The sequence below is a fragment of the Buteo buteo genome, chromosome 9 (genome assembly GCF_964188355.1).
Source record: "Buteo buteo chromosome 9, bButBut1.hap1.1, whole genome shotgun sequence".
Lineage (NCBI taxonomy): Eukaryota > Metazoa > Chordata > Aves > Accipitriformes > Accipitridae > Buteo > Buteo buteo.
The window spans coordinates 46515135-46542306 of record NC_134179.1 but is presented as its reverse complement, the minus strand read 5'-3'; the positions used below and the strand labels follow the sequence as shown (position 1 = coordinate 46542306).

The 27172-nt window shown below is 36.8% G+C and overlaps 1 protein-coding gene across 3 annotated transcripts; it reads left to right on the top strand.

The window, feature by feature from the left end:
- The first annotated feature begins 115 nt into the window (after positions 1 to 115).
- On the top strand, positions 116 to 27030 carry BRCA1 (BRCA1 DNA repair associated). 3 transcript variants are annotated; one of them, XM_075036643.1, is made up of 23 exons: positions 116 to 247; positions 1454 to 1553; positions 3682 to 3735; positions 4067 to 4147; positions 4654 to 4742; positions 5654 to 5799; positions 6494 to 6599; positions 7555 to 7600; positions 8065 to 8207; positions 8702 to 12085; positions 12755 to 12840; positions 14393 to 14567; positions 16894 to 17026; positions 17203 to 17369; positions 17831 to 18156; positions 18818 to 18905; positions 20391 to 20468; positions 20960 to 21000; positions 22351 to 22434; positions 22857 to 22911; positions 24127 to 24200; positions 24734 to 24794; positions 25890 to 27030. In XM_075036643.1, exons 2-23 carry the CDS (start codon positions 1474 to 1476, stop codon positions 25991 to 25993), a joined length of 5601 nt encoding a protein of 1866 aa, XP_074892744.1. In that variant the 5' UTR covers positions 116 to 247; positions 1454 to 1473; the 3' UTR covers positions 25994 to 27030. The 3 variants fall into 3 exon arrangements, with proteins under 3 accessions (XP_074892744.1, XP_074892743.1, XP_074892746.1); XM_075036642.1 differs by having other exon boundaries at positions 6491 to 6599; XM_075036645.1 differs by lacking the exon at positions 24734 to 24794 and having other exon boundaries at positions 6491 to 6599.
- The last annotated feature ends 142 nt before the right edge of the window (positions 27031 to 27172 follow it).

Below are 27172 nucleotides of genomic sequence, written 5' to 3'. Positions count from 1 at the left end.
GCGCTGGCACGCAAATTAGATACGTGCGGCGACGTCACACGGCAGAGCCAATCAGCCATGCCTTTTCCTGCACCGCCTCGCCGTGGCAGGAGCGGGAGCGGCACGCGACTGGAAGGAGCTAATAAGAGGACGCGTCTCGGCCCACGTGCTGTGGCTGAGGTGTAGGATTGGCTGCTCAGGTCCGCCGTGTCCTGGCGTGGCGGAAAGGGCGCGAAATGCGATGCGGACGGGCGCCTCCTGAGGGCGGGTGAGTGGCTCTGGGCTGGGCGGCTGCGATTTGCCTTTGCTTTTGTCTTTGCTTCGGCAGCGTCCCGGTGGGCCGTAGCAGCGGCGACCGGCTCTCCCTGCAGCGGCGGGATGGTGGGGGCTGGGCAGCTGGAGCGCGGTGAGCTGGGTGCTGGGCCGCTTCGCTTCGGCCTGCTGATAGGCCTTGCTGCAGGGCCTGTCCCTGCTCCCGAGCTGCCGCCGCGTAAAGGTTAAGCGGTTTCTCCTCGCTTTCAGGATTTGCAGTACTTGCCGCGGTGTTATTAATTAATATGCATAATGTGATTGAAATAACTAGGGAGCTGCTAAAGTCCTGTGTACAGCCCCCATCAGTTAATATTTAAAATAGGGAAACAATAACTAGATGTGATTTGGGGTTTAGGAACTAACTACTAGATGATGGAGCTTTATGTTTATGTCAGAGGAGGTAATGGATTGTGGTCTGGTCAATAAACCTTGAAGAACCACTTGGAACTGCCAAGATTAGGCAAGAAGTAGGTAAAAGGTAATCCCTACAGGGGGAGATTGTGACCACCGACTCATTGACCACCTACTCAAAAGAAGACAATGAAGGAAAAAGTCTGCACACTAATTTACATGAGGGGTGAAGAAGAAAGAACCAATCATTGAAGAAAATAACAATGAATATGTATTAGTTAAGGGTATAAATGTGAGAATTTTTGAGACAAGGGTGTGCTGTCTTGAGACAGGCACCTATTCATGCGCATCAATTAAGTTAATTTGAAAATACCTCGACTTTGTGTGTTATTAGCTTGCACACCAGGTAAACGAACCCCGTTTGTGGGACAGCAGTAGGGTCTTGCCTGTGCCGGTTGGTGTAGGCAGTTCCCAGGGTCCTTTGCGTAAGCACATCTGCTGTCTCCTTTACATGCTTTTCTACCTAGGAAGCTCCTTTTTTTTGCTGTTACGCTTGTGTGTGCCCTTGCTGAGTTTCTGCTGAATGTTACTTCTGTAAACCCTTTCAGTTTGCCTCTTTGACTATGAGAGACTTGACAGATTTTAACTGTAAACATTCAGAGTAAGAACTCCAATGCTGTAAAGCCTCACTCAAGAAATAGCAGCTAAGTATTCGATGTTCAGCATGCTCCAGAAAAGCCATACGGGAGAAAACATGGTTATGAGATGCAACAGATCAGAAACAATGCTGATTACTTTTTTTTTTCTGTAGAGTATTTTTGGATCTGAAGGATGGCCTTCTCAGTGATTGCTATTGGAGATGTACAAAATGTGCTTTCAGCTATGCAGAAGAACTTGGAGTGCCCAATATGGTATGCCAGGAGAATAATGTGAACTCCGTATTAGTATAGTTAATGAGTCTTTTTGTTTTTCTCTCTCTCTTTTTTTCTTTTTTTTTTTTTCAAACGCTTTGTCAGTTCTATGGGTTATCAGAAAGCAAAAAGAATTCTGTCTTAAGGCTAAGTATACTGATGTTTTGTAAGGCTCAAGTGAGGAAGTGCAAGACAGAACCTGTATTTTGCTCTTATGTTCTAGTAAATTTTGCTTTTCTATTACAACCTAAATGTGTCAGTCCTCTATCCAGTTAGGAAAAAAATGTAGCTGACTGGATTACAGTATTGTTTGTAAAGCAGCTTGGATCTTTGTCCTTTGTCTCTAAAAGGTAACTGAGGTCTGTAGTTCTTTAATACAAACAAATGCTGAAATAGCATAGATTCTAGTTAAAGCCTACATACCTAGAATGTCTGATGAGCCTTTGAAAGACTTTTGTTTCCATTGAACCAAACTGCTGAAGTTTATTTTGTCTATGGTGGCAAATATTTCTAAATCCTTAAATTTCAAATCCATTTGGAAAGATTTTACTTTACTGCCATTGGAAAACCAAAATAATTTCTGCGTTGGTGATAACACCTATTATGAAGGCACAGAGCAGAAAGCATAGGATGTCTGTATCACTACGCAGAAAACTTGCATCCAAACCTTTCTGAAAAGGCAGCATGCTTTTTACTGAGGTATCACCGTTAGATGGTTAGCTTGGTTATTCATTGGCTTAACAAACAATGTTAAAAGAGCTAGAATAGAAACTGTTTCCTACATCCACTGTTCTTTATTGCATGTGGAATGTGATGGAATAATGAAATATCTCAGAAAGTAATTTTACACAGTCTCGTGCAGCTGATTGTTGGGAGGAAGCTGACTTCAACATGGAATGGAGATTTTTTTTTAATGTCTACTTTTTTTCGTATGTGTGCATTAAAGATCATGGAAGTGTGTACTGTTTAGGTTAAATAGCAAGACACGTTGTGAATGGCAGTTCAAAACCAGGATTTTAATGCATCTAGCAGTTTTGTTCGTAATTATTAACTGGGCAGAAGGCTGTCAATGTGGTGAGGTTGGGCCTGTCTCACTTTATTTCCATATGCGACACTAAGGCATAAAGGTATAATCTTATTTTTGTATTATGGCAAATCAAAATGTTAAAACATACCAAAATATGAATGAATGATATTGGGGAATGAATAATGCATGCAAAAGTAATGCTGAGGCTGCTTTTGGCTCTTGGTGTATATTTTGCTATAGGCACAAGTTAGACTGTTCCGCAGTAATAGCGTTATATTTGGTTTGGCTGTTTTCATCCAAGTTATGTTGTTTAATTGGAATTCTTATTTAAACTTTTTTACATACTACTAGGTTCTAGACAGAACATGGTCATCATGGGGAGTCTTCCTTATATACATACACAGTCTATGAAACTCATGAAACCTTTCCTACATAACTAGGGTTCGTAACAAAATGTATGCCTAAATTAGAGCAGTATTTTTAAAATGATTTTTTGTTCGTTTGGTTTTAGTATGTGTTCAAGGTAGACTATTTTTAAGGTATAGTTGAACAAGTGAATTGGTTAGAGGTTTTCTGAAAGCCCTAGTATCAAATTAAATGTTAATTTTCACACTGCTAGACAGGAATGGGATTAGAATAGAAAACTGGGGCGGGGAAGAAATAACCTAAGTATTTATTTGTGTTGACACATCTGTGCATTTGGTTTATACAAACATAGTAAGAGTCCAGTGGGCTCCTGAACCCAACAGAACTACTGTCCTTTATTCTTGTCACAGGAGGTCAGCATTGAAAAAGAAGACATTAGTGTTCTAACACCCAAGTTTCCTGCTCTGCTGAACTGGCATTTCCAAAAAATGCTGTCTTTTTGCCAGAGGCAGACAAAGATTGTGAAAAGTTAGTAGATATGTATATGTCACATAATCACAGTATTTGTTAATGTACCTGGTTCTCAAATGAAAAATTGTCAAATGTGTCCTCCTCTTCCTGACCAAGATTTTTTTTTTTAAGTTCAGAAAGCGACTATTTCTGAATCTTATTTTGTTGTTCCCATTTTATATGTAACTTCTGTGTTCTTGTTTTCCTTCATTTTTCTTTTTGTAGCTTGGATGTGGTAGAAGAGCCGGTTTCAACAAAATGTGATCACATATTCTGCAGGTAGGTTTGAAAACTTGTAATTGCAATGCTTAGTCAATCTGTTCTTATTCTCCATGTATACTTGTTTTCTTTAGTGCTAATGATGTATACTCTGTTTTGATGACTTAATGTGTAGCTATTTTAGGGGGAAAATCAATTCTGAATAAGAAATAAATGCAGTTTCACAGATGTGTCAAAGGGGATTGATTAATTCATTGTAACACCAGAACAAGAATACAGGCATTCAGCTTGATAATGAAGGATTTCTACTAAGTGGTGCATGCTTAGGCTCGATTTTAAAGAAAATAAAATCCTCCCTTTTGTTACCATCGTAATTATTCTTTTTCCCTAGGTTCTGCATGTTCAAACTTCTCAGCAAAAAGAAAAAAGGGGTGATACAGTGTCCTCTGTGTAAGACTGAAGTTACCAAGAGGTAATGCATCTTTGCAAGTGGACTTGAGGATGAGAAGTTTGAACTCTTAAGGAAAAGCTAATCATTGTCTTAAAAATGTCTTAGCAGAAGACAGAAATAAACAGGAAAAGGTGGTTATTAAGTAAACTGTCAGTTTCTAAAGCAGTAACTCTTTAGTGCCTTACCTCAATATTAATTTTTTTCAAGTGATTGCAGGTGAAGACACCATTCTTGGCAAATGTTTGTGCTATCAAGTACAGACTGTATTATTGTTCAGTCATTACATTAGTTTCTCTGTGCTAAGCCTATGTAGGGAAAAATATGAAATTTTCACTTTGTGGTAGTTTTAATTCCCGTAGTAATGGTTGTTTTGGGGAATTGTGGTGTTATTCCTTGGCAACAATTTCTCATTGTCTCCCGCTTTGGAGTTCTACTCCTTTATTTGTTCAGCCTAAATTCTAGGAAAATTATTAATAGTTGACCCATACGTTTGTCTTAAAACAACTCATGTGGTGATGTTATTTCAGAAGTCTGAAAGAAAATTCCAGATTTAAGCAACTAATTGAGGGATTGTTGGAAACTATCCATGCATTTGAGCTTGACACTGGAGTAAAGTGTAAGTGTTATGAATGTATACGCCCAGGGGTTTTTAAATAAGATTTTGGCATTTGTATCATAATTATTTGCAGGGTATCTCATTTACTGTGCTGTACTCAATATGGGAAGAATTATAAAAAAATTTTTCTTGGATGTAGAAGCATAAGTTCCATTAAGTTCCCAAGGTTTTCCTACAATAACCTCTTGAACAGTCTTAAGGGTTTTTATTGTGCATTTGATGACTCCAGCCAATCTTATTTTCAGTTCCTGAAATACAGCTGAATGTGTACCAAATAATATTTAGTCTATAACTGTGTGGCAAAGCCCTGCTCTTGATTATGCCCAACCTTGCAGCTTTAACTTATTAGTCTTAAGAGCCTGAATTAGCAAGTGCTGTAACAGTGTATGTTAACTTGTCCCATTCAGGTATATCCTTTTGGAATCCAAATTTATCTTTACTAGTACTCAGTGTCTTGTAAAGGGTATTGGCAAGTCAGGCAAATGCTTATTTATATTTTGGGAAACAAGATGTTGTTGTGGGTGGGTGGTGGTTTGTGCATTTTGTTTTGGTTTTTTTTTTCTTAATATATTGTGCTATAAAAAACTAGACTTTCTTTTCAAATTCTTTTCAACTTGTTCAGTCATTTTAAAATCACTAGTATTGGATCCTGTTCTTGCTAGATTATCTAAGCAAAATTGGTTGGGAAATTAGTTGGCAAGATCAAGATTTTACTTAATACTTGAAAAGTACTCAAAGAACAATCAGACTAATAATCCAATTGGATTTCTTTCTTCGATAATTGTATTTTAGCTGGATATGTACCAGTTGCATAGGGTCTATGCAAGGCTATTATATTAATATATAATACCTGCTGTTGTGCTCAGTGTAAGAAAATGTTTTTGCTTTTATTTCCTGTTGACATTTTTCAGTTTTAAACAGTCATCACTTTCCTAAAACATCCACAGAAGCCAATGCTGCTGAGTTCCTGTGTAAAGAAAGTTCTGTCATCCAAAGTAAGGGCTTCAGAAACAGGAAAAAAAGTGCTAAAGAATATGGACAAGAAAACTCCACCTTGGTATTGTTTTTTTCCCCAATTTGTTTTTGTGGATAGTTTAGTGTTTTATTTGAAATGTGTATACATGCATATACATAAATGAATGGAATAGGAGATTTTGGTTTTCTTTCAGATCACTGTTTGACTTGAATATTATTCCAGACAAGGACATCTAAATATTTTTGTCTTCCTAACCTACTTTAAAAAGTTGTTTGTGTAAAATGACCTGAACTTAAAGATAATGTTGGTATAATCTGTTACTGAAACCAGGATCGAAAGCTTTTTTGTACTGCTTGTTTAATGAGGCTGTCTAACTATTGGTAGGCTTCTTACTTTTGTAGTGGTAAGACCATAAATCTGTTTTAAGAATTCTTAAGACATTACCAAACTTAAGGTGATTGCTGTGTGTATGAGATTGCTCATGGTACGTTGTTTCTTGTCTCATCTGCTTGATGCTGAATAGAAATTTAAGTAAGATCAAACCGTTAAAGATTTGAGCTGTTAAATGCATGATAATTGTTTCTATTAACACATTCCATTACTGATATCAGTATGATAAATTACATGTATTGGTTTTTTGTATAGAGGCTGCCAATTTAAATACTTAGTTCATATGTATCAGCCCACCCTGCTGTAGTTCAAATAATTACTATTTATTTTTTTGAAACAGCCTACTGTTATAAATAACTATTCCTTTCTATTCTCCTGTCAGCAGGAAGCTAATGTGAATACACAGCTTGCAGATACCAGGGTCAAAAGGTGTCCCCTAAGAAACAAAACCCAGAAATGTGACTCTGAAAAAGGGATTTATATAGAGTTTGGTAAGATCTGTTGCCCGTGCTAGTTGAGCTTACGTATGATGCTTGCAAAGTAGTAAGGTTGATGAAGTTCAAAGTCTTTATAAACACTAATTTCTCCTTAACACCCAAAATGAGAACAAAGGGACAAATGATGGACAATTCCAAGTTGGTAAATCAAAGGGTTTTTTACATAATTTATTATATTGTAGGAAGTAATGCTGCTGTAGTAAACATTTAAGGTTCAGTGTACAAGATCCAAAGAAGAGAAGATTCTTACAGGTGTGAAAAAAAGTTATAGTTGTTGTAACTAATGATAACTACTGTTTTCTAAAGAATGTTAAGCCTTGTTACCAGTGCTTGAGGGTCTAGCTAATAACTAGAGATAAGAATGAATTCTAATTGAGAAAAGAATATTTCATTTCTGTCTATCTTAGCTTTTCAGAACTTCCTTATTATCTGCTGCTGACTGCTGCAAGAAACAAGATAGATGCTGTGTGTAGTTTATTTTCTCCCTGTTCCTTCAAGGAAGGAATTGCTTCTTTTAACAGATAGTGTTTGTTACCTTTTTTTTTTCCCTTACTGCTTCTTCCAAGATCAATCAAAGGATCTGAGACAGATATTGAAATATATTGCTCTGACTTCCAGTTCAAAATTCTAAATACTAGCAGCTGTTTCATGTATAAATTTAGAAATTGGAAACTAAGTCTTAGTTAATTAACTCTTAGTAGCTCTCTGTTACCAGTCACTGTATTTAAACAGAATTTTATGCTGGAGCTATGTAGATATTTATATATAGAAATCCTTATAATTAGTTAAAATACTGCACAACTGAACTTGATTTCATCTGATAAAAGTTGAAAGCATCTACCTCTAGAAAGAACTAAGCATGCATGCTTCTGTGATAATAAACACTGAATCTGGCAAGTCATCTTTCTCTGAATCATTTCAACCAGAGTAACAGCTGATTTGTCTTTAGGCTCTGATTCATCTGAAGAGCTTTTTAAACAGACAAGCAATACAGGGTAAGTAAAGGTGATTAAGGAATTCATATTTTCTAAAGACAATAGTTCAGTATTCTCATTCCTATGTTTTAGTTTCTTAGCATAGGACTGATAGAATTCTTCAAGCTGACAAGTGATTTTCAATTTCGAGGGCATCAGGGTAGAATGGGTAGCTGACTCCCATCAGTTTGTCATATAATATGCTTTAAAGCCGTTTTCTAAACGTTTTGTTGCTTACACAGACATTAGATCTTAAAGAGAAAAGCATCTACTATGCTTTAGAAAGTAAATGTTAAATTCAGGAATGTGGGAGGGGATCTTTTAAAGGAATGGCCTGAAACTCTGAAGGGATCTAGTTGTGAGTGCCAATCATGCAGCCTGACTTCTCCAAAAACTATTTCGGAGAGCAAAAAGGGAAAATTAAGTATCATCTTCTGTCTATTGTGGTTTTCTCTGTAATGAAAGTAGATTTCCCTTCCCAACAGGTTAGAAGACAAAGAAGCACTTCAGATTTCATCTCAAGAAAAGCCAGAAGAACTTAAGAGTGCTGAGAAGGGGAACGAATATTCTTGCAATACACAGCCTGACAAGCTGGCTGCTAAAGAAATAATTCCACCAAATGTCATAGGTGTGTTTGTTATTTTGGTGACAAAAACGATTAAGCTTGAAAGAAAGACAAGAAGTTAACAATTTGATTTGACATGATTAACTATGTATACTTGCAGTCTTGCATGTTGTAGTTTTGTTGATGCCTACAGCTAGTGACAGTATAATAGAAGACTGTACCTATAGACTATTTAAAATGTAGGTATTCTGTGCACAGGAACAGAAGGGAAAAAAAGTAAATTTATCAACGTGCAAAACTTATTCTATTCTACATAAGCCATATTATCCTTTTTAATACAAGTTGAGAGCACTGTCTGGTAATTCATGTAAGAAGTTGGATGAACGTATGTCATATGTAATTTGATCTTTCTCTAGACGGATATTTGTGCAGTGTAATATTCTGTTTGGGGGGGAAATAAGAACAGTTCTTTTAAAACAAAGTAGCCATGAAGCTTGTCATTCTTCTTGTGCGTGTAAAATAGGGCTCAATAATTTATAATACCTATAAATCTTCAGGTGAAAGCGATTTCTCGAAAGAAGGCTTCAGCAAGAAAAGCACTCGGAGCATCACTGAATATGCCAAACCTGGCCAAGTGAATACGACTGAGTACCAGAGTTCTCCTTTAAGTGTTCTTGCTGTAGACCTACTCACAGAGCAGTCTGACAGAATAGGTAATGCCAGTCCCTTAAGGAATGGGGATACATCTTTCTTTAAGAACACAGAAGAAGAAATGGATGCAGAGCAAACTCAGTGCAATAGTAAAAGCAAAGAGTTTGACTTAAAAGATAGCTCAGAGAGCAGGTTGGATAAAAGCAAGGGAATAGGTATTGTTGTACAAAGTGTGGAAGCTGTGGAAATGTATGAACCTGAGAATGATTCTTTCCATGAAAAAGAACTTCCTCTGGAGAAACTGCTTCAGCCAGGGACGCTTCACTGTTCTACCCTGAATAGAGTCTCTAGGAAGAGACTGAAGCGAAGCATTCAGAAAGTCAATGAATGGTTTTCAAAAACCAACGACATTCTGTCTTCCAATTCTTCACAGGATGATTCTGCTGGAGCAACTGATATTTCAGGTGAAGGAGACAAATATTTATCAGATAAAGATTCCTGTATTTCAGAAAAGACTGACCCTATGGTAGATTCCATGGAAATTGCAGTGGTTGAAGGAAACCAGAGATGGTCAAAACAAACAGCAGATAGCATCAAAGACAAAATATTTGGGAAAACATACAAGAGAGAGAGGAAGTCAAATCCCCCTGTTAGCTTGAGAGACATTTTACCTACTACAAAAAAGGAAGATACGGCTGCTGATGAGAAGTGCTTGAATAATTCCAGCGAAGATGGACTAAAACGAAAAAGGAAGACTGTCCATGTCCTGCAACCTGAGGATTTCATCAAGAAAAAAGATATAGAAGAGGCAAATGGGTGCCCTCAAAGTGTTAACTGGTGCCTTGGAGACACTGAAAAGAAAAGATGTGATGAAAGTTCTGCTGTTAATGAGAATCGCCTCTCTGAGAATAGAGAGGATAATACACTCACAGAACTTGAGGAAGGAGGAGGATCTACAAGGAAAAAAGCTATTGAAAAGGTAACTGGCAAGCACAGTGATGGGGAGCTAGAATGGAATAATTGTGATCAGAAAAGCTCTAAAAAGAGAAGTTCTGCAGCAAAAAGGTGCAGGCGTTCTACTAGAACCATGTGTACTCTACAGTTAGTGGATAGAAACTCTGTTTCCCCTGATCCAGCTGAGCCACAGATTGATAGCTATCCAAGCAGCGAAGAACCAAGGAGAGTTGATTCTGAGCAAAGACAAGTCAGGCGCAGCAGGAGGCTTCAATTACTTTCTGAAGAAATGACAAAAGAAACAGGAAAAGGAGTAGTAATTAAGGGAGCAAGAAAGTATGACAGTGACCATGAAGGGTCTTTCTTTGGAGTCCAAAGGAATGTGTTAGTTCACACTTCGGAATGCCAAGACTTGTGTGAGCCCCAGGATACATTGAGTTACAAGCCAGTCGCTAATCTGGAGGGTGGTGATCTGGAAGCAAAGGAAATGCAGATTAGTCTAAAGAATTCATCCGACACTGCAGAAACTGGAAAAAGTCTCTTCAATCCTACATCTTCATGTCAGCATTCAAACTGTAGTTCCTTTGCACCTGATGCAGTTTCTCAAGAAGGTGAAATACTAGGTAGCCCTTTCCTCCTGCAGTCTCCTTCAATGGCTGTTGTGCAAACTGCTTCCCACCTGGCTGAAAAGATGACTGAATCATGTACTACATTTCCATGGGATAGTGCACATGATAAACAAAATGTTCCAGGGAACTTTAGAACTGAAAAATTGCCAATGGCTAAAAATGTTTCAGAATTGACCAAGGAAGCTGAAGATAGTGAGTTAGACACACAGTATCTGCGAAATATATTTAGGCATTCAAAACGCGTATCATTTAGCCTTTATCCTACTTCGATGAAGGTGTGTGCAGTAGAAGATGCTGCTTCTGAAACTTTAAAGAGATCACGTGCTGATCAGGTAGAAAATAAGCATAGAAAATATTTAAAAACAGAAAACTTGCAAGAAGAGAAAACTGCTGAAAGCTTGAGTAGGGTTTATGAGAAAGAGAAGCTTAAGACCTATGAATCTGCTTGTGTTAGTCCTGTGACTTGCTTTGGCAGCAACACTGAATGTATGCAGACAGGGGAACATAAAGATGATGTTTCACAGGTTGCAAATCAAGGGAATCTGACACCATTAAGAATGGATACTGCTAGGACTGAAGACAAAAACAGATCGCAAAAAGGAGAGCAGGGAAATGAAAAGGCACTGTCAACTGACACAGGGATAGAAGATGAGTTGAGACAGAATCCAATCAGAAGTAATAGAAGCCAAAGTGATCAGGATAATACAGAGGAGCACATTTTCAGAAGAATGAATTTAAACACAGTTGATGAAATATGCTTCAGTTCAGAAAGCAATCAAGCAGGAAAGGCCAAAGTTGTTGATGGAAAAGGACCAGTACTACATCTTCAGTCCAGGTCAATGATTTGTCCTGCAACTTGTCAGCAAAGGCCTGCTGAATTCAGCTGTGAAGTCATTGGGAAAAAAGGTAGCAAAAGAGAAAGAAAACAAGTAAAGGGGAATGAAGAACAAGCAACCCAAACCACTAGCACAGTGATGCCTGAGTGTTCAGTTACAGAGTCTCTAGAAGAACCTCTTAAAGGGAATAGTGATTTTGCAGGTTTGTCTGAAACCCCTGATGGCTTACTGTGCTTTGATGATGATATTGAAGAGAACAGCAGCTTTTCTGAAACTGATAGGAGAGAGAGATCTGCTGTGTTTGTAAAAAGAAGTGACAATGTGCTGGTAAAAGAACTACACAATAGAAATGTTAGTTCTAAGCCAAGATCTCAATGTATTCAAAGACCTCGAAGAAGAGCGCAGAAACTGCAATCTTCAGATGAAGAATCTAGTGAGGATGAAGATTTCCCGTGTTTTCAGACATTAATATTTGGCAAATCAGTAAGCACACCTTTACAGATCAGTAAGCAAGTGACATCTGTGGTAGAGTCTTCAGTAAGTCCCATCACATTGCCTCACAATGGAAGTCATGATGACAATAATATGCAGAAAATGCCTGAAGCCACCCTAAGTAATAGGTGTGTTTCACCAAGCCAGGAGTCGGAATGCTCAGTCAACTTATTTTCTTCCCAGTCCAACGTGTCTGAAGAATCAGTTGATGAAGCACAAGAGCTGAAGAAACCTTTAATACAAGTTCATACATCCAAACAAGTGAGCAATGTGAATGAGAGTAAAGAAGCTTTTCAGAGTTGTAATGAAGGGCTGAAGATAAACAAAACTAACTTTAAAGATGAATGCCAAGAAGACCCAAACATGGGAGCAAACCTAGGTACAAACCAAGATTTTTATCTCTGCAGTTGTGTTTGTAATGTCATTGCATCTAGGTTTTTGGTGTTTGCATGGGAACTTTGTTCTGTATTTAGGTGGTGTTTGGTCTTTTAAAACAGTATATCAGCTCTAAACAATCAAACAAAAACCCTATGTGGTTTATTTCCTAAAAATTAAGTTCTTCCAGTATTCTCTGTTCAGAGCAAAAATGAATAGACTGGGCACTGGAGGCAAGACTGAGTCTGTCTGATGGGAATTAATTTTTGAGTGAAATGCTAGCTTTCTTACTGCAATCTGATACTTGCATTTATCAGCAAAATTTCATAAAGCCGACCTAAGCTCTTTCCCCAGATGAAATGTTTGTTGCAATTGGATGTAGAATTCTGTAGTGCTTGTTTTGACCTTTTTATGGCTTTCATAAATATTTAGGACTCTTTCATCACTATTGAAACACTTTGAGTTCTATTTACTTTGCCATATGTGTGACAGGGTATTCTTCAAAATGTTCACTAAAAGTAAATCTGTGCTTCTAACTTACGTGTTTTCAAAACTTGTCACTTTATCATTATAGTTAACAGTTGACTGAAAGGTCTGTGTGGTAAGAGATTATGGATGATCTTTGGTTTGGTTTGTTTTTTTTAACTAACTCAGATTTTCTTCCACCTTCAAGGTGAAGCATCTGGATATGACAGTGAAACAAGTAATGTAGAAGATTCATGTGGACCATTCTCTCAGGGTGAAATCCTTACTACACAGGTGAGTGAGTTTATGCACTAAATTCTAAAATTAGCTGCATTCTAGGATATAAGCAAGTACATGAAAGCTGTGAAGTCAGTGTAGTAGGAAACTGCTTTAATCATAATTCTTTGTGTCACTAGATTACTTCTAAGAGCATAATTAATGAAGAATTGTAGAACTGCTTCTATGCCATTATTTGTCCAACTTTGTCTTCCATGGTAACATCACATTCTAATGGCCATAACTTGTTATGTGGTGTTGATTACAGTGCTTAATTGTGGAAGATGCTAGTTAACAAATCTCCACACTTGACCAATGCTGGAAACCTGAGCTTCCTGTATTTAAAAGCTTTATTGATAGGAATTTATAATGATCGGTGGTTAGGATTGCTACATTATGATATTTAGAAGCATGGAGACTTGCCTTCTAAGCAGAAAGTTGAAATCAAATCATTCTGTATTAGAATATTATAGATACAACACCCAACAGGCAGTGTCCAATGAAAGGTACATCTAGCACAGTACGTTTTCTCTACTATTTTCTGATTACTGCTTAATGGCCTGACTTTATGTATTGGGTGGTTGGCGGGGGGGGGGGGTGTCAGTTGGGGGTTTTGGGGTTTGTTTTGTCGGGGGGGGGTGGGGGTGGGGTGTCCTCTAACTTCAAGGTAGGTCTTATGCCAAATCTTTCTTCAGGATTAACAGCCCTTTGGGTTTTAATGTACGTCAAGACTGAAATGTGGTCAACTGGCAGGACATTGCACGCTGATGTAGCTTCACTGATAGAGATTCTAGGATATACCTGGATTGAATGGAATAGTGGCAGTATGGATTGGTGGGAGTTCTTTGGTTTGTTATGTGGTGGGGGTTTTCTGTTTCGTTGGGTTTTTTCAATTGATTCAGTAACAAGGAAGTTCCACATGGTGCCAGTGCTAGAGCTACAAATGTAGTATTCAGTGCTGTGGAGACTGCTTTATCCTGTATGGTGAAGGTTTTTGGTTTTTAAAAGGATCCTTTGAAGCCCTGAGCTCTTCTTACAAGGAGGTGTATATGGCATGTTTTTAATAGAGGGTATTGTAATTTTTGAGAGAGAAAGTAAGGAAGAGTAGGATGAAATATTTTATTCCTTTTAAAAAGTCTTTGGGGCTTTCAGTAATGGTGGGAAGTGCAGAGACTCGATACTTGATGTTCATTATTAAATTTTAAATTAAGTGGCTAATGCAAACTAACGCAGTTGGGACAAAATTACTTTTAAGGAAATCTGTGCAGAAGTTAGGGGGGTGTGTTTGTTTGTTTTTCCTGACTGGCTAAACTCTGGTGAGCCATCTAAACTGAAATAATTTGAACAGCAAAATGACTGTGTGGTTGTATGGGGTTTTTTTGCTTTTAACATAGTATGTGTGCATCATTTGTTAACAGTAAAAGCACCACAGTCACCTTCTGAACACATGGTAAAAAAATTATTCAAAATAATTTTGCGCTCTCTAATTTTCAAGCGTTTGTCAAAGAAATTAATCTTACTGTTTAAAACTGAGTTTGCTAATGTTGGCACAACTGTGTATCCTTTGCAGCAGAAGAATGCTATGCAAAATAACCTTAAAAAACTTCAGCAAGAAATGGCTGTACTTGAAGCAGTGCTAAAGCAGCATGGAAGTCAGGACTGTGCATTTTTACCTATCCATAGGGAACTGCCGCGTTCCAGTAATGAAGGAACACTCGAAATGGAACAAAGGAGACAAGAAAGAGGTAAATAGTAATGAAAACCTTTCCCAGCTTTCTTAGGAACAGTTGTGTGACTATTACTAGTCCTTTTTCCCTCTACCACAAATTATAGTGTTAATTTAAAATTGATACGTTAGCAGAATTTTACCTAAATTCAGCTGTTCAGTGAGATATACATGCTTTATTTATAACTCAGCTACTACACTTAGTCTCAAAAACTCTTGTTACATATCTGTGTGAGATTACATGATGTGATTGTATAAATGGTGTGAGTAGGCCTTGTGGCTTGGCAGTACTAATCCATGTTGCTGTTCTGTCAGTTCTAGTTGTACTCTTGTTTTCTTTCACTGGAATGAGTAAGGGACTGGGAGAGTGGCTGAATGCCCAAATGGACTTGGCCTCTATTGCTGTGGTAGAAATTGTCTTTTAGTATATCAAGGAACAAGACAGAAATTAGGCTGGGTATGTATTGGCTGTCAAAAGTAATACAGTATAGGTCAGGGTGCTGATCAGCAAAGAAGAGGAGAATACCTATAGTGGTGTGTAAATCCCCTGAGTGGGACGTGAATGTAGAGTTCCTAGCTGTAGAGTGCACAAGGCAATAAATAAATAGTGAAGAATATTTTAGTAATCGCCAAAGGCTTATTGTATATTGAGGATAAAGTGAGATGCTGCCAGCTATGTAAGTAATAGTGAGAGGGCTTTATTTAAGGTTTTTCTTTACGGCAAGGCAGATGCTGAGATTACTGTTCTGACAACCTGTCTGCAACAGAGCATAGAGCATTCTTTGAACAAAGCCTACAGTAAGTCCAGATGTTCATTCTTGAATTTTTCAGTGTTCTAGAAAGGCACCCAATGCTGATTACATCCAAAGATGTAATGCTTTCTGAACTCTTAGATAAATTGTACCAGTGCTTTATTATCCTACTTGCTGCTAAAAATTTATTTCTAATTCTGTTGTCTTACTTCAGTCAGTTATCTTTATTTTCTGAGGGCAGCTAGAATAACTTAACATCCTGAAATTCGAAGTTATCTAGTGTCTTATTATGCCTTTACTGTGTATGGTTTTCACTGTGGAGTCTTTTCTGTCTAAATTCAAAGACTTTCATCACTGCTGTGGGTGTTAGTCAAATATCACAAAATGATCTGTAGATTGCTTTTAAATCTCCTGAATGATAGCATTGTACAGTGTGAGGTATGGACCTTTAGATTAACCTCTATCTTAAAAAAAAAGTACAAAAAATGTGAAATTTGTCAGCCAATATGGTGCAGCTATACCAATAGGTCTTCTGCTTGTGTGTTAGTTTTTGTTGTCAAGAGTGTAGTCTGCATCAAGAAGCTCCTTTGTGGAGAAAAGAGAGCTAAGAAAAGAAAAGTGAAGAGGTTGAGCCTTTGAAAGGTATGCAGTGGTTTGTTCAATTGATTCAAAAATCTGATGTAACAGCATCTTTCCCTGCTGTGGCTGCTGCTTTGATACCTGGATTCCTGACAGGAAAGTAGGGCCATTTGTTGTTGAAGAAACTCACTGTGATCCTCTTCTGATTTTGTGTTACTCATTTAACAGCTGCACTGTGTTTTCAGCCTTCCCTCTATCTCATCTTTTGGACATCTTGAGCCATTAAAACATTAACAGTATACTTAATACCAAGAGACTGGTTACAATCCATGCTTAGTTAACAAAGCTGGTTGAATTGCATGGCATTCAACGTTACTACAGTTTGAGAATATTTCATAGAGAAGGCTTTGGAAAGTGACATTTCTAAGCATAGTAGGCCAAATTCGCAAGATTAACTACAAATAGACTGCTTGAAGATTAAGTCAGCAAATCAATGATTAGTTTCCTTCAGATGGGAAAATTACTTAAAATAATTTCATTAATACAATGCATGTTTATGTTGTTATGCTAGAATATGGATTTCTGACTCATAAAAACTTAAACTGATTAGAGTTATTGATGGTTTGATTAAAAATTACAAGCATCTAGCTATCAAATAAATGCCTCTCTACTGCTTGTGAACAGAGATTTGGTAATGTGTTGAAGGGATTCATAAACAAATTGCACTAAATAGTGTAAATTTGCCTTCAGCCCATTTTACATCCTACTTCTTCCACCTAATACACAGCTGACATGTTAGTTTTGTGGACGATTTAATATGTGAAATAAAATGTAGTTGTTAGCCATGTTTCAGATGTCTTACTATTTTGTGTAGATTTCTGTTTTGGGACACTTGCCTCTCTAAAGTGTATCTGGATTGAGATTTTGGAGTATGCTTGACTACTTACCAGAAGAATCAATTAAGAACAGTTGCTTTTATTTTGCTTGTTTAAGAATTATTTTTCTTTATTGAAGGGGCAGAGTCAACCTCAGAAGGAAATTTGGAAAATCATAAATGCAGCAGTTCAAAGGGATTTTCAGCCAATGATTTCCATATTATGTCAAGTGATTCTCTCAACAGTAAAATCAAGGAGTTAGAAAAAGAAAGGTAAATTTGTTTTGTTTTGTTTTACTTTTATTTCTAATCTTGTATTAAAAAAAATTAAAAGTCTTGAAATAAACACCTCTCAGCTTTTGAGCAGTTATGATAGCTTAGCTATTGCTACATGGTTCTGATACTTAGAAGAGTAAGAAAGGTATTAAAACCGATTTCCCTCTCTCAAGGTCTCCAGAATTGTTGCTTCCATCTTCTAAATCCTATTCGTTAAAGAGACCAAATTTGGAGAAAGCCCTTCAGTGTGACAGTATTCTGAAGAACAAAGCTCCTTCTGAAAAGACAAAACCTGTGCAGGAAGCAGTACAAAAATATAGTCAGTGTCAGCTTGAAACAGGTAACATCTAAGAGGGATCCAACGTATTTTGATTTCTGCTTTTTTCATGTTTTTACATACCAGCAAGATACAACTCTTGTAAATAATGATTTTAATTTATATATTGCTGGTCAATTTAAAAAGATGTTAATTCTTGTTTGGTTGGTTTTGTTTGGTAGCCCAACATATAGCTGGCCATCAGGATGGAGTTGGACAACATTTTGACAGTAATGGGAGTTATTACCTGTCTTATATATAAATTGGTACTTCCTGACAGATAAGCTACTAAAATTTTCACAGGTATTCTAGTGTCTCAGGTATAGATCATGAAAAAGTAATGATAGAGGCAAAGATAAAGTAATAAACAAATAAGGAGAGGAAGTGACTGCAGCATTTAAACTTAAAAGGTAGAGAAACAGTCTTCCACCGTGACTACAAGAAGGATGAAATTGTTTCAAGGAGTAATTTCTCTTTTCCTTCAGAAAACACAGATGAACAGAAATCTGGGACCAGGCTAAACAGTGTATCTGTCTTACCAAATCTCTCTGGAAATGTGACCAGGAGTCCAAATAATGCTTCCTCCTCAATAAGGCTTCTTAACCCTCAAACTGCAGAAGCCACAAATAGTTCTGTTGTAGTTCAGAACGCTAATAAAAGCTGTGCTCAAGAATGTAAATCGAAGAGGAGTGTGTGTTTTCCTACATCTGTTCTGCACAATGCAGCTGGGAAAGAAAATGCTACAAGTCCAGTTGTGACTAACAGGAAAGAAATGTCTGTTGTGGCTTCAGGTCTAAATCAAAGTGAACATGTAAGTATATATCAGAAGTTTTAGAGATCACTTGTTAATTGTTCTGATTACCACTATAGTCCTCAACATAGAGAGATCTAAGTGTCCTGGAAACCAATCTTACAGGAATGGCAGATTAGTAATAAAGCAACTCAGTCAAACTTTTTCACTCCTGTAGATATGAAGAATGCTGCCTGTAAACAGCACTAAAGCTTAGTGATGTTTGAACTTTTTAAATGACTGCCTACTGTCTAGGGGAAAAACACATTATTCCAAAGCAAGAGGACTTTATTTCTAGAAAGCCTTGGGGATTGGAGGGGTGGGGGCTGTTTGGTTGGGTGGTTCCCTTAATGTTCTCAGATGCTGCTGCTTTACCCAAATTCTGATCCATAGTGAGGATTTCTGTAATTAATCAATTCTGAATTGCTAATAAGCCTGTTTCTATGATCCATTTCCAGGATGATATGGCTTTTGGTTTATAAACTACTGACCAAGAGCTCTTGTTTACTTTAGCCTGTTGAATGGTGCCAAAATTATTGACTTTTAAGGAAATGTATATTCTGCATGCCAAAACAAATAAAACCATTACTTTGAAGTAACTATCTTATGTTATACTCCCATAAATTGGAGTTGTTGGGGTTTTTTAATCTGCTAGCTGTTAATTTTCTTCACTACTTTTCAGTTGATGGTCCAGAAGTTTGTGAGAAAAACTCGGAGCACTTTATTTAATCACATTACTGAAGGAACAACCCATGTCATAATGAAAACAGGTTTGTGGGGAGCTATGTGAACAAATCCTGTATTTACACACTGTATAGAATTTTAACTCTAGGCTAACAAACAAGCAGACAGTTCAGCAATAAATTTTACTAAGTTTGAGGAGAAGGTATTAATTGTTTTCTTCTCTATCATAATTTTTTAGTTTAAACTTGGGAATCTTACTCTATTTCACAGAATCAGAGTGAGGGTATGTTTTGTTGTGTGATTTGAATTTAATGTTACTTAATTTTTTTTTCCTCCAGCTGTTTGGTCACAATTTTGAGGTGCTTACAGGACATTAACATGAAGTAGTTCAGAATCAACCAAAAAGAAAGCATGATGGTCCCTAAAGAAAAGGGATACAGACATTCTGGAAATAAGATGCTGTTTTGGTTTCCTAATTCCTTGTGGGGATTATAAGTGCTGTTTCATTTTAAATTTTTGAAAGAAACTTGTCTTTAATAGAAAACTGGAAGTGGGACTTAACTGTATGTATAACTGATGGTAGTTGCTAGTGAAGGCATGCTTCCATAGGAACAAAGCAGCCCTACCATTTCATCGTAACTATTATTTGAGTGCTTAATTAAGGGACTTAAATTAGGCTTTGCTCTTTGGTAGAGCTCAGGAATCCCATTATTAAAAGCTTGAAGGAACTTTATAGAAACTTCAATACAATACTACAGTTTCAAATTTGACAAATGTATTCTGAAACAGATGTCATTATATTGACTTCAGAAAAGTGTAACGTTAATCAGGAAAATTAAGTTATTATATTGCTGTGTCTAGGCATATGTTATATTTAGGCTCTCTACTGAACCCACCACCTAGTTTTTTAACCAACATTTTCTTAAAAAGCAAAGTATTTTGAGCCAAATCTGGGTGTGGCTATGCTATGTACTATGCTTGCATTTTGCTTCATGGAAGCACTTCTAGCTGGCTCATGTTTGGATACAATCTATCACATAAGCCTTTCTTGCTTTTGAAAACCAACATAGAAGAGGAGCCAGAAAATCTTGTTCTTCCAAATCTATGGACTCAATTTTTGCCTTTTTCTTCAGGAAGTGTATCATAGACACCATGGCCATATGTTTTTGGAGAGGTAGATTGTTCTGTCTTCATACAAAATACAGATAGGACAACCTGCCTTCTGAAGTTATGCTTGTTCTGGTAGAGTAGAAGATGATCTTAAATGACTAGTCACTTAAAAGTTTATGCTAACATTAGGCACTGAATCCTACTGCTAATGTCCTCTGTCTTGACTAGTATTCATGCTTTTTCTTGCCTCTTTACTGAATAACTAAAAAAGGGTTCAGAAGCTGTACATGTGATTAGTTTCTGCTCATTTCCTTCAGTTTAGTAGAATCACGACACTAGAATTTCAGAACCTTTCTATAGATGGTCTTGATATTTTGCTGCTGCAGAGCTGCCGATAACCTGAGCTGTTTTTTTCACTAGTGGCAAAACTGGAAGAGATCTTATTCTTGTTTGCTCTGCAGATAAGGAGCTGGTGTGTGAACGGACACTGAAGTACTTTCTGGGTATTGCAGGAAGAAAATGGGTAGTTAGTTATCAGTGTAAGTATAACTTGGTTTGGAGCTAAATGGTTTCTGCCCTTCTACCACAAATGTACTCTTGTTTCAGTAAAAAAAAAAAAAAAAAAAAAAAATCTCTTTCTGTCTTGGCATCTGATGTTTTGCAGAGTTTCTTCTAAATACTTTAAAATAAATTTAAAAATTCCAAACAAACAGCAATATCAAGCTTCTTTCACTTCTGAATACTTCTCCTGCTTTCAAATAACCACATTGGATTGTTCCCCACCCTGACAAAAGCCTTTTCTCCTTCTTAATTTAAATCTGTGAGATGCATGGCATCAGTTAGTGCAAAATTAATATTATTTATAAAAGGTAAAAAAAATTCTTTAAGTTATTTCAGGCATCATACCATATTCAGTTTCCCTTAATACAAATACCTTCAATTTAATATAGCAATGAAGTCAGACTATTGGCAGCGGAAGAACAATTTTGCTGGATAAAATGACTTGTCCTGTTCTGATCTTTTTGTTTAGGGGTAATTCAGTCCTTTAAAGAAGGAAGGATACTGGATGAGGTAGGTTTTTTTTATCTTAAGAGTGAAATGTCAAATGTGTAAGGAGTGCTGTTATGTCGATAGACGTATTAGTAACCTCATATATCATCTAAGCATTTAATATATGGAAATACGGCACTGAAAAATGGGATTCTAGTTTTACCAAATGCTAGGACCAAAAGCCACACCTAGGCTATATGTATTCATTGTTATTGAAGACATAAAGGGCCCCTTTTGTTTTTTGGAACAAGTTATAGGCATACTTTTTTCTAAGTGTTCCTACTGATATTGATGGATTACAGCATATAGGAAAAGATCTGTTGTTTGCTTATGGAAATAACATTGGAACATGGCTATATTCATAGTTTTGTTTTTAAACTTTAGAATAGCCAACTACTGAAAACTTGTGCCAGCATTTACTACCTTTCCTAGTAGAAATAGCTTATTTGATATGACCCTTATTTAGGTGGATTTTTGTATTCCTGGGTAGTAGTTGGAGTTTCATTCTGTAGTACAGTTTTTTGGAGAATGTCACATTAGTGACACAGTATGGGTTTCATGTATCTAATGAGCAGAAATGCCCACTTCCTGGTATGAAATCCATATGCCCTTTTGTCAAGCTAAGGGTGAAGAAAAATCTTACCCCTTCCTAGGGCCTTTTGGGGGCTATTAAAGGCTCTCCCATGCTTGGGGTGAAAGGGGGAAGTTGCTACAGAATTGACTGGGAATGCTAGAATATGGGACAGCTGTTAACATTGTCATACGCTCTCACATTGCTTTAAGCAAGGAGAAGAGCCTCCAATTATAATGAAAACCAAAATTTTTTTTCAAGTAAACTGAAAATTTGCAGCTGTTCTTCATACTCTTGTAGCAGGTTAGACTGCATGGAAGTTTTTGAGAGGTTTCAATAAAGTATTGGAGAAATGGGAGTTTGAGTCAGATGTAGGCCTGAAATTATCAAATGCAGCACTGTATTTGTTACTAATCTATATACTAAGTGAATGCCTTGAAATAAAACACATGTTGAAGATCTAGAGGTTATGTACTGATAATTAATTTCTATCAAATGAGACTTTACTGATAAGTTAATTACAGACTTGGAGTGTGCCCCTTCTTTTATACAGTTTCCTAGATTACTATACAGTCTGACTATAATTTGTTTCTTTAAAAATTATCTGATGCTGCAGGGGTTTCATTACTGCTTTCCATAATTTTTCTTGAAAAGTCTTTTAATTCATTTTCTGCACACACTTAATTGTAAGGTTTCCAGTTTTGAAATCTGACAACTTCTTCCTGTTCTGGTGCAGAACTCTGACCAGGAAAGCGTTCTCAGTCTCTAACTTCTGATTGCTTGTTATTGTTATGTTGCAGGAGAACTTTGAAGTTAGAGGAGATGTAATCAATGGGAGAAACCACCAAGGTCCTAAGAGGGCTAGGCAGTCTCTAACTGAAAAGGTATGAGCACATCAGGGCTGAAAATCCTGTCCTGCTGTGACTGTTTCAGATATGTTGCTATGCTAGCTGAACATCTGGAACTTCTTCCAATTTCTCTGCTATTCTATATATACAGAGTTTTACAAATTAAGCATTTTTATACATGAAAGGTGAGCTCTGTCAGCAGCGGAGCAGATATGCTCAAGTGACTCACTATGCTTAGAGTGAATGCTATCTTTTTATAACATCGGTATAGGATAGCACAGGGTTGCAGGTTTTTTATGATATTCTTTTCTTTTGTAGGTTACAAAGAGCTTCAGATATACTTTGTGAAACAGTGATAGCTTGATAACCAGTCTTAGAAGTGCAATGAAACCGGCATATTAAGTATTGTCCTTTAAAGACACTGTACGTACTCTGTTAATATGTTCCTTGTTTTTCAGATCTTTAAAGGCTTTGAGATCTGTTGCTATGGACCTTTCACTGATATGACTACAGGTGTGTCATTTTAGTGGAATTAAATGAACTCTTAGCATAAAAAAATATTTGGAGGGGGATTGTGTGTGTTCACCAGAGTTTTATATTTGTCCTCTTCTTGGATACTCTTGTACCTCTTTTACTCTGAAACTTTCAAAATACCTACGTGAGGTATAGTGTAGGTAAAGAACTTTATCCATTTATATCTCTAGATAGAATGGAAGCGGTGTTCTATTTGGATATCCTCAGAGAACTGCTCTGGCAATTTTGCTGTATTTCAGAACAGGCCTTTTATCTAGTTTATCTCTGATTCTCTAGCAATGAAGGAAAAGCATTAATATGCTGTCTGGTAATTGCTTTAGATGCTATTGAACACTTGTATTTGAGCATTTTTTTCTTCTGTCATAGTAAACAGTTCCTAAGTATCATTTTTCTAGCAATTGACACATCCTCAGTGTAATCTTCTCTCTCTAGCAGCAGATGTTAAAAGTTAAAAACACAGCAAAGCTAGAAGTTTATATACAAAGAAAGAGCTGGGCAGGATAGCTTCTTTTTGTTAGTTTAAAATTGATTAAAGTATAATAGATGTTTTGAAAATTTAAGCTACAATTTTTCTACTTAAAATATTTGTACCTCTGTTCCCATTTTTGTGGCTTGTGCAGCAGGTACTTTCTGATTTGTCTGATATAGCTTTATTTTTGACTCGGTGAAATAGCTTCATGTCTCTTGACATTTACATTAATAACTACAGAGGATGCAGTGCTTTCACCTGCTGCAGTGAATCATCAATTATTGCTCTTACACTTACTTATGGCTCTTAGACTTACTTACCTACTTCACTATCAATTTAACAAATTGGTGGAAATTAAATACTTCGGTTACTTTTGTTAATGAGAGATAATCACAGTTCTAACTTCTGATATTTAATTTCATGTCTTACATGCTTATAAGAGGAAATAAATTATTAGTGACTTTAAGTTTTGGGTGTGTGGTGTTTTGCTTTTTCAGAGGTTTTTTATTTTGTTTAATCCTGACTAGAGGGTGAAGGAAGAGAGTGAGTTGATGTTCCTCAGCAGGCTAGAAAGTGAAAGGACTTATTCTTTACTAAGGCTTACATTTCTTTCAAATTAGGATAGTTTATATCTTGGAACAAACACATGAGGACTCAGGGAACAGTATCAGTTTCAATGTGATATAAAATATTGAAGTAATAGACTGTTTATCTCATTTCTTCAGAACATCTAGAATGGATGGTGGAGCTTTGTGGTGCCTCTGTAGTGAAGCAACTTCATCTGTTCACACACACAACAGTAAGTGTTAATGAACATTACACTTAACATAGTAAATGGTCTATAGTTATGTGATACACAGCATGTTGAAAGATTATATGGCCTTCATGGGCTTGTCAAAGACTGATGCATACAGGTATGTTAGAGAACTGTCTGCACAGTAATGATGCCAAACTGCATGGTAACAGTTCTCGTGTTCTAGGCTCTGGCCACTCTGTATTAGAAGACAGGCTAACTTGTAGTGGAAAACTGATCAGAGTATTTTATGCTAGCCAGATAGCTAATCTCTCTTGAAATCAGCACTGAGCCTCACTTGCCAGTGCAAAAAAGCCTTTAGTGCTTTAACTTAGTCACAGCATTCCTGGAGAGAGATCACAGAAAAATCTTAGGAGCTAATGTCTTTCTCCCTCTACTACCACTTCTTAAAGTCCTCCTGGAAGTGATGCGTTGAAGCAGAGTTAGCCCAGTTATCACTCTCTGCAGGTAGGTGTGAGAGTGATTTAGTGACAGACAAATAACAGTAGTATTTTTATTTTCTTATCTTGAAATCCTAGAATTCTACTGCTGTTGTGGTTGTGCAGCCAGATGCTTGGATGGAAAACACTGATTATAGAGGTAAAATGACACACAGTCATGGACTGGTTTATGGTAGACACTGAGTGTCTCTATCACCTCAGCCCTTTTAATAGTTAAATATCAGGGAGGTTTGTAGAAGAAGGGAAATAAAATCCTACTGCATCTGGAAATGGAGGTATGTCTTGGAAGAAAAATCTGGATGGACAAAGTATATTATCTCAAAAATCAGCAATAGAGTCTTAAAAGGTAGTCTGGCATGCAAATCCTATTCTTGGCTTAGTTGTCCCACATATCATCAGCTTTACAGAAACTTTTCTGATTGGAGATAGTTTCTAAAAGGTGGGAAAGCATGCCCTTGGAGGATTAGTAAAATCTAGGAGAAAGCCTCAGATGGGACAAGATTTTCTTGGTCTGGAAAGAATATCTAGCTACAAAGCATTAAACTGATATAGCTTTGCAATTTTTTTACTGTTTTACTTTTTTTTTTTTTTTTTTTTTTTTTTAATCGAAATACTCCAGAGAAACCATGAGACTTTGGTGCAAGTGTTCCAGACTAACGTACTTTTAAATGAGATGGTGGGAGTTAAGGGATGAATGGGAGCTAGTTAGGCTATAGTGGAGTTCAACAAAAAAATGGAGCAGGAGGATGATGTAAAAACAACAGCAGTTTCCATGGCACTGGGAAAATGAGAAAATAAAGAAAAAGATTCTGAAATGGTGAAGAACAGTCTGGCAGCACTTCAGTAATTTTCTGTTGCTTCTCTCTTAATGAGACTTGTTGCTTGTCACATACTCAGTATGCCTGAGCAGACAGGAACTGAGGCTCTGTCACTGAGGTCCTAAATTAAAAGATAACACTGCACTCCTTGCTTTTAGTGTTTATTCTATGGTGCTCAAAACTTCCTGCCTGACCGTTTGCCAAACAGCTATTCTTTTTGGAGCAGAAATATTACCTACATTGTTAAAAGGAGTAGTAGTGCCACATTGCTGTTTTTAGACTCTTAGTTTTTATCAAGGCCTTTAAAATGTCAAAGATAAAGCAAATAGCTTAATCTTAGAGACATCAGTAAGATCACCTTAAGCTTGCTTTGACTCACTGATAACAATTTTATCGCTTGTGTCTTTGTCTTACAGCAATCCAGCAACAGAGCAATGTTACCATGGTGACTCGAGAGTGGGTATTAGACAGTGTTGCTTGCTATGAGTGCCAGGAGTTTGATGCTTACCTTGTGTCCTAAGGGTGATCTGCAGTTCTTTTTCCATTGCTCAGAAATTCTCATCAGTGCTTATGGTTTAGTAATTATTTTAAGGACCAAGAATTTTAAGTCACTTATGCAGAGATTATGTGCATGTAGTGTTCTTGTTCAGAGTAAACTAACTACATTTTTATTAACAATAAAGTTACTTAAACAACTTTACCATATAAAGATGGAATTACCCACTGTTCTTTAAAGATTAACATTTCTAATTTCAAAATAGTCCTTTAAATTAATGTAAAACAAATTTTAAAAGTTAAAGTGTAGAACGTGGCCTCCTCAGAGAAATGGTGATGTATTATTTACCATTGCAGCCAGTTCCTGTTTATATACTTGACAGTTTGGAGACATTCATTTAAAAGAGTAATATTGGGCTCAGGGCTTGAATCAAAAATGTACTTGCACTCCTGAGCAACCTCCATATTTTCATTTTGCATAAATACATACCCTGAATAAGGGTGTATACCAATACAATGGAGTATTATTTTGTGATGACTAATGCATCAGCCTGGTTAATCTTAGGCCATGGATTATAGTTGTGTTGAAAACTATACAAGCAGTTCTCCTGTTGTATATCAAAATGCCAGCTTGCCCTAACCAAGAAAATTATCCACAAGTACAATCCCTGAAAAGCCAACACTTGATTCTCAACATAAACCAATCCTTAAAACCACAAGCCTATACCAATGTTGTGTCAGTTGTCTTTCTGAGAAGTGTATGTGGCACCTATGAAGATATAAAAAACAGATGCACTTTAGTATCCCAGTGACCTATAATAAGCCCTATAAGAATCTGCTTCTAATAGTCCCTGCCTGCAAAATGAGACTGCAAAGAAAATAAATTTCTTTTTATGGAAGAAAATATTTTGCTTGTTTCTGTTGCCAAGCAATTCAACTTCATAAATAATTTTGTACTTTCAGAGCAGAAAGAGAACCTGTTTTCATAAAGTTATTGTTTAAAAAAAATTGTAGCTAAGTTCAGAGAATTGGTCAGTGCTCAGATGCTGCTAGGTTTTTCTTGGAAAGTTATAGAAATGTTTATAAATATTGGAATGCTCAAAGGAAATAAAATTATTTTGGCAAGTATTTTACTTAATTGTTTAGCTCTTCTTAAGTGAATCGGTCACTCAGTCTCTGCATTGAGGTGTATGTGAAAAAATGT

Coding starts and splice junctions, on each gene's coding strand:
- BRCA1 (XM_075036642.1), top strand. CDS start 1,474: ATGGCCTTCTCAGTGATTGCTATTGGAGATGTACAAAATGTGCTTTCA. Junction 8,208..8,701: donor AATTCCACCAAATGTCATAG/GTGTGTTTGTTA, acceptor ATAAATCTTCAG/GTGAAAGCGATTTCTCGAAA. Junction 20,469..20,959: donor ATGGGTAGTTAGTTATCAGT/GTAAGTATAACT, acceptor CTTTTTGTTTAG/GGGTAATTCAGTCCTTTAAA.